Source organism: Microtus oregoni, unplaced genomic scaffold (genome assembly GCF_018167655.1).
Source record: "Microtus oregoni isolate MIOR12 unplaced genomic scaffold, Mior012 000127F_ref0000509, whole genome shotgun sequence".
NCBI classification, from domain to species: domain Eukaryota; kingdom Metazoa; phylum Chordata; class Mammalia; order Rodentia; family Cricetidae; genus Microtus; species Microtus oregoni.
In genome coordinates, this window is record NW_024544770.1 from 1292828 (window position 1) to 1299669 (window position 6842).

Below are 6842 nucleotides of genomic sequence, written 5' to 3' on the forward strand. Positions count from 1 at the left end.
CTCTTCACACTGCTATGTGTATTCTCCTACAGGAGTTCCTTTGGTTTTCTGAAAGCCAGAAGGTGCCAGAAGACTTCACTCTGTTACCCCTCTTACCCTTCCCAATCCACGTTTCTTCCTTCACTCTATCTCACCCACAGGGAGCCTCTCTCACACTTTGGCTCCCCTTCACTTCTCCCTAGGCAGTCCTCTCCTCCACAGCCCAACTCCATTTCCTTCTCCTCCTCCCCACAGATTCAGATCTGCTAAGTCCCATTCCATTTTTAGATGATACTAGCTCCCTTCTCTCACAGGCTGAATTGACAGCTCTTCCCTCCTTCCCTGCTCCACCCAGCAAGCACACCCAGTGTTTTCCACAAGGCAAAGTGCTTACAGACAGCATGCTATACACACAGAAATGTGTATCCATCAGGACAAACTTATGCCCATGGTGAGCTCCCAACACACTTAAAAGCAACAGGCACTGAACGTCTAAAAATGACAACTTTATTTCAATAGTTGTGGCACAACTTTGCCAATTAGACATATTTCACTAAGTCATAGACATGGATATGAACATCATCGTCAGATTTCATCAAGTACACCGATGGTTTGGCTTCTACTTCACCAATCACTTTGCCGGTCCTTTTAGAACCGTCGTCTTGGGTATATTCCACAATCTTGCCTATCAGCCCATCCTTAAATTTCAGTCTTAAATCTGGTCGAGGAATCTCATTGTATTCTGGCAGGATACGGAGGTTGCCCTCTTTATAATCATCCAGAAGCTGGTACATGTATAAGGTGGGATCATTTGCATAGGTAATGTAAAACCAGGCATTAAGTATAGGAGCTTGGGCCAGAACCATCCCCCTCCAAATATCTTTTACACCTTGCTCACCCTCAAACAAGTGCTCCACCGCTTTGCCAATTATGGTATCTGCAAAGTTAGGATCAGGGAGTGGGGATGGATTGACTGTATCAGAGAGCACCTTAAGGGACAACACTCTTTCATCTTGGTGAAGTTCCAACCCATAGACGCAACCAATTCCATCGTATTTCACAAGATAGAGAGGGGGATTAAGAGGAACCTGATGGAGAACCGTTCCTCTCCAATGGGTGATGGGCCCATCCCCTTCCTTCCACTTGTGAGAGATTCTGTGGCCCACGATGTTCCTTTGGGCCAGGGATGAAGATCTGTTCCTCTGCCTCTTCTGTGCAGGTGTTTTCTTGGTCAAATCTGCAGTCTCGGTCTTGGCGATCTTGTCACAGAACTCATGTCCAGCACCTGCATCTGCGGGTTCCCCTTGGGCCTCAGTGGTGCAGAAATACTGGGTGCTGGTGCCTGGGTCCATGGCTGTGTTGGGGAAACAGGAAGAGATAAAGGGTCAGCTTACTCATGGCCCCGCCCCGTTAGATGCCTCCACTCCAGGGATCTGTTCTCTAACCGTCTCCCACCATCACCCCCGGGAACCTGACGGCAAAGCTGGACACCTGGCTGGGTGCCTGTTGATGTGCTGTGCTCTCCTGGGTTCCCTGGTTCTGTTGTGACGGGCTGGAGACCTTCAGCGGGGCAGCGGATATGGAACAGGATTTGGACCTCCGAGATGCCGAAAATGGCGACGCCTAAGCCCAACCGTCACTGCCGCGCGCTCCATGCCCCGAGCCATGTGCCCTTTGCCCCGTGCCCCCCCGCTCACCGCGCCCTGTGCCTTTTGTGGCCCTTTGGATGCAGAGCGGAGAAGAGGGGCAAAGCTCCTCTCCTTCCTCCACCTTGCCCTTCACCTCAGTTTGCTGAGCATCCAGCCTGAGGCTCACAGCTCTTGCAGACTACAAAGGCTGCTCCCCTGTACCCATCTCTGGGCTTCTCTGAACTGGTTTCCGAATCTGCACTGGTCTTTTATTGCCCAGTTCCTGTTGTCTGCTGCGGATGTCCTCCCTGTGCCCTCTGCGTGCCCTAGGATTGCTACTCTGTTTCCCCTGCCCGCTCTGTGTGCCCCCCTCCCCCGCTCAGGCCTGGAACCCACCTAGAAGCTCGCCTACCCATAGGCGTCCTGTTGTGGGGTCCAGGGCTCCGTATGCCCATATTGGATACCTTGCTGCTACTTCTGTTTAAAGCCCGCAGCAAAGGCACCAGCCTTGGCGATGCTCCCAGAAGGCCAAAGGGATGATCCATCTGCCCTCCAGGGCTGCCTCAAAGGGTGGCAGGACAGATGACTGGAGGACCCGTGGTGTCCTGAGGCTGGTGGGCTCTTGGCATCTTCAGCTTTCCTCCCATGCAGGCAGCTGCCCTGTCACCTTGGAATTCCAGAAGCTGCTGCTCTTCTCTCATTCTGTATATTAATTTGTCTCACCCTTTTTATGCTTTCTTTTGCAGGGCTTTTTGTTGGTGGTGGTGGGATTTTTTTCTTTTTTGTTCTCAATCAATCTCTCTCTCTCTCTCTCTCTCTCTCTCTCTCTCTCTCTCTCTCTCTCTCTGATCTGTATCTCCTCTTGCATTTCTTTTCTGTCCAGTTTTCGTTACTGTGGTTCCTTCAAAGTCCTTTTATTTTTGTTGACTTTCTCATACTCTTTAGCTCCACCTTTCTACTTTTTTGCTTCAGATACTTTAGAAGTTCTTTAAATTATTTGTTATATAGTAAGGTCCAAAATATGCCCCTTTCTCCCCCAAAAGGCAGGGCCACTGCTTTGGTCCAAAATTGCGCCTAAATTAAGTTCAAACTGAACTCAAGATTTCTGGTAGATAGATAAAAGTCAACATTCTTCAGGAACTAGTGAAACTGGCTTGTCAGCTAAAAGGAGTCATTTTCTTTGCCTCTGCCTGGAGGGTCAAATGGCTCCACAGTGACAGACACCTATGATTGCATCCCACAGTCCTTGCTGGCCTTCAAGCCATGCCAGTCTAGAGTCAGAGATTTGTGAAACACGTTGAAGCACCTGGCTCCTGGCCTTCCTCACTTCCACATCTATCCTAAACTGCCAGGCCTCACCAGATCCCAGGTTCCCTACCCTCAGCTACTCATCTTCCTGGTCCATGCCCTGCTTTCCTAGCCTTGGCTATGTCTGGTCTCTTTCCTTTTTGCACTGCTCTGGATTCTTTAGATGCCTCTGGATGCTCTCTTACCCATCAGTAGTTTCTTAATTGTGCCCCTCACTGACAATGTCAAATTCACATGCAAACACAAAACTCACTAAGTTTGGTCATAAATAATACATCATATTATATACAAATGAGTTTTGCTTATGATGATGTGGATATCCAGTGCCACATAAACCCAGTGTGCGACTCAGTTCAATTACATTAGGCACAGGGTTAATTTCTTAGTATAACATACTGACAAACACACCTGTTGTGTGTTTAGTTTTTTTTTCTTTTTCCTTCCTTCCTTTCTTTTGTTTTTGATTTTCAATACAGGGTTTCTCTGTGTAACAGTCCTAGCTGTCCTGGAACTTGCTCTATAGACCAGGCTGGCCTCGAACTCAGAGAGATCTGCCTGTGTCTGCCTCCCCAGTGCTGGTATTTAAGGCACTTGCCACCATCAACGGGCTACTCGTGTTTCTTTAAAATAGTATATATGTGTACATTAGATCCAACTACCGGTTTTAAAGAAATACAGGCTTGTTTTACCTCTAAATCATTGTCATTGTGATTTCAACTTGTAAACAACTTGGGTTAGGTGCTCAAACATGCTATGGGTATGATTCATTTTTCTGTACTTTCAGTTTATGTATATTTTGTGGTACACAGCCTGTAATTCTGGAAATAATATTAGATGTTATATGAGGATGCTTTCTACTACATTTAAGTAAAACCAAATAAAGTAGGTTTTCTTTTTCAATAAATGGAGTATTTTTTGGACCGCCTGGCAAATGGAGTGGGTGTTAATCTAGGAACTCGGGTTAAGGACTGAATTATGTCTTCATCAACTTATATTTTGATATCTCAGAACTTAGCCCCTAAGAATGTGACTTTTTATGGAGATTGGGTCTTTGTAGAGGTAATTAAGGCAAATTCAATCATGTATATCTGTTGTAATCCAATGTTCTTATATTTATTTATTTATATATATATTTATTATATATATTATATATATAATATATATATATTTATTAATATATATTATATATATATATATATATTTATTATAGTTCTTACAATAAATCAGAATACAGAGGCACTCAGATAAGGTGACCTGATGTCAGAAAGGGAGACCAACATTTAGAAGCCGAGAGAAATGCCCTGAATACAGATAAACCCTTTATTTAAACTTAGGAAGTTCACAATTTTGAGAAAATAAGTATTGTTGTTTAAGCCACTGAGTCTGTGCTACTTTGTCAAAAGTGCCCTGCATGCAAATACCCTGTTATGCCACCAACAGCCAAATTTTCCTCTGTCTTCTATTTTATGTTCTCACTGTCACCCTAAAGTCTTAGAACTGTTCTCAAGTCTAGCAAAAAAAAATGCTTTCTCATTCACAAACACTGGGACAAAGAGTTATTTCATTGTAAAATCTTATCGAAAAATTTCTTTCAAAGTTATTTTGTGTTATCACACGTCATTTGCCTCCCTTTGTAATATAGTCCCCTCAAATGCAGTTCCTAGTTATTTTTTCTTTCTTTCTTTCTTTCTTTCTTTCTTTCTTTCTTTCTTTCTTCCTTATTAAAGATTTCTGCCTCCTCCCCACCACCGCCTCCCATTTCCCTCCCCCTTCCCCATCAAGTCCCCCTTCCTCATCAGCCCAAAGAGCAATCAGGGTTCCCTGCCCTGTGGGAAGTCCAAGGACCATCCATTCCACCTGCATCCAGGTCTAGTATGTGAGCATCCAAACTGCCTAGGCTCCCACAAAGCCAGTACATGCAGTAGGATCAAAAACCCATTGCCATTGTTCTTGAGTTCTCAGTAGTCCTCATTGTCCGCTATGTTCAGCGAGTCCGGTTTTATCCCATGGACTGCCTGCCTGAAAGAGTCTGAGTTTGCCCTGGCAGAATGGTGCAGAAAGCTGGCATTTTAAAATAGTGTGGCTTTTTCCTGCTACGGTTGAAAACCAAAAAGCATGATGTCAGCTTTTCATCAACACTATGTAAGTGTATGGTGGCAGGACCTCTTAAAAGAACTGCAAGGTTATGCAGCTAAAGCTGAGTGAGGAAGCCTCTCTTAAATGAGAGTGCTTCCTTGCCTCTAGCGAACAGAGCAGACCCGAGAAATTGCTGCTACTGAGAAGCCATGCATAATGCTGTTCTTTAGTTCTAGAATTACTTCCCAAGCTGTCTCAGGCATTATGTGGATACAGTGGTCCAGGTGGGCGCCATCTTACACTTTAAACCAAAAACCTTACAGGCTAAAGTACGCTTACTATAGATCAAAGGGTTGATTGTAGTGGGAAGCTCTTAAAATCGACTAAGATCAGAAAAAAAATTACATGAAGCAAAAAGCCACAGAGACACAATAGACAATTCATAATACTAATTAAAGATTTCAATAACTACTTTCAGTAGCAGTTAGGATACTAGAGAGAATTTAACAGTGAGATAAAAGACTTGAACAACACTAAGAAGCAAATAGTCTTAGAAGTACATCCACACTACATTCCACCCAAGAGTAGCAGCACAGAGATTTTTCTTAGCTCAATGTAGAACATTCTCCTGAGGCAGGAGAACTGAAAGTTCAACTACAGAGAGGAAATGTTGGAAAATAAAAATTCAAATGAAGACAAAATATATGAATATCGTCGGCGCCAGGAGAGCAAACATTGGGGTGAGTTTCTGACCCCGCGGCCGGGACAGGGAACTCAGAAGTTCCTCAACCCCCTATCCTTCTTGGGCTCTCTGCAGAGCCTCTACTCCCTGCATACTGCCTCTTTCTTCCTATCCCACCCAGCTTGCATCCAGAACCCTCCCCACCTCGGCCCCCCTGCCCTCTTTCGGCACATAACATCACCCAGCCCAGCCTGTCTGGGTGCTGGGTCCGTCCGAATCCTCAGGGCAACCAAGCGGGCGGGAGTTCCTTTGATTCACTAGCCTGCCTTCACCAAGCAAGGTAGGCGCTTTGTTTACGAGCTACCCAACCAGCACGGAGACCTGATCTCGGCGCCAGGAGAGCAAACATTGGGCACGGAGACCTGATCTCTGCGCCAGAAGAGCCAGCATTGGGGAGAGCCATCATTGGGCATGGAGATCTGATCTCGGCACCAGGAGAGCCATCACTGGGGAGAGCCATCACTGGGAAGGTACATCAGTAGGCAAGGAGACCTGATCCTGTAAAAGAAGAGTCCATAGGGGAGCATTCGGAGGAAGAGATGGGCAGGCGCCAATGCAAGAATTCACCCAACAATCTGAAAAGCAACATGAAGCCACCAGAAACCAGCAACCTCACAACGGGAGGACATGAACATCTTAATCAAGAAGAAGTAGAAAAGATTGACATATGAAAGTGATTGACGCCCTTAAACAGCATGTAAAAAACGCCCTTATAGAAATGGATGAGAAATATAACTGAAAATTTGAAGAATTGAATAAATCAGTGAATGATACCCTAGAAAACCAAGGAAAAACAATCAAACAGATAATGGAAACAGTTCAAGACTTGAAAACTGAAATGGAGGCAAAGAAGAAAACACAAACAGAGGGCCGGCTGGACATGGAAAATTTAAGTAAACAAACAGAGACAACAGAAAAAAGCATAACCAACAGAATACAAGAGATAGAAGAAAGAATCTCAGATTCTGAAGACACTATAGAGAAAATAAACACACTGATCAAAAAAAACAGCAAGTCCAACAAACTCTCATCACAAAACATTCAGGAAATATAGGACACAATAAAAAGACCAAACCTAAGAATAATTGGAGTAGAAGAAGGAGAAGAAG

At 44.7% G+C, this 6842-nt stretch overlaps 1 protein-coding gene across 1 annotated transcript; it reads right to left on the reverse strand.

The window, feature by feature from the left end:
* Positions 1 to 518: 518 nt before the first annotated feature.
* On the reverse strand, positions 519 to 1331 carry LOC121444464 (spindlin-2-like). Its single transcript, XM_041646274.1, has one exon. It carries the CDS (start codon positions 1329 to 1331, stop codon positions 519 to 521), a length of 813 nt encoding a protein of 270 aa, XP_041502208.1.
* Between the last annotated feature and the right edge of the window lie 5511 nt (positions 1332 to 6842).

Coding starts and splice junctions, on each gene's coding strand:
- LOC121444464 (XM_041646274.1), bottom strand. CDS start 1,331: ATGGACCCAGGCACCAGCACCCAGTATTTCTGCACCACTGAGGCCCAA.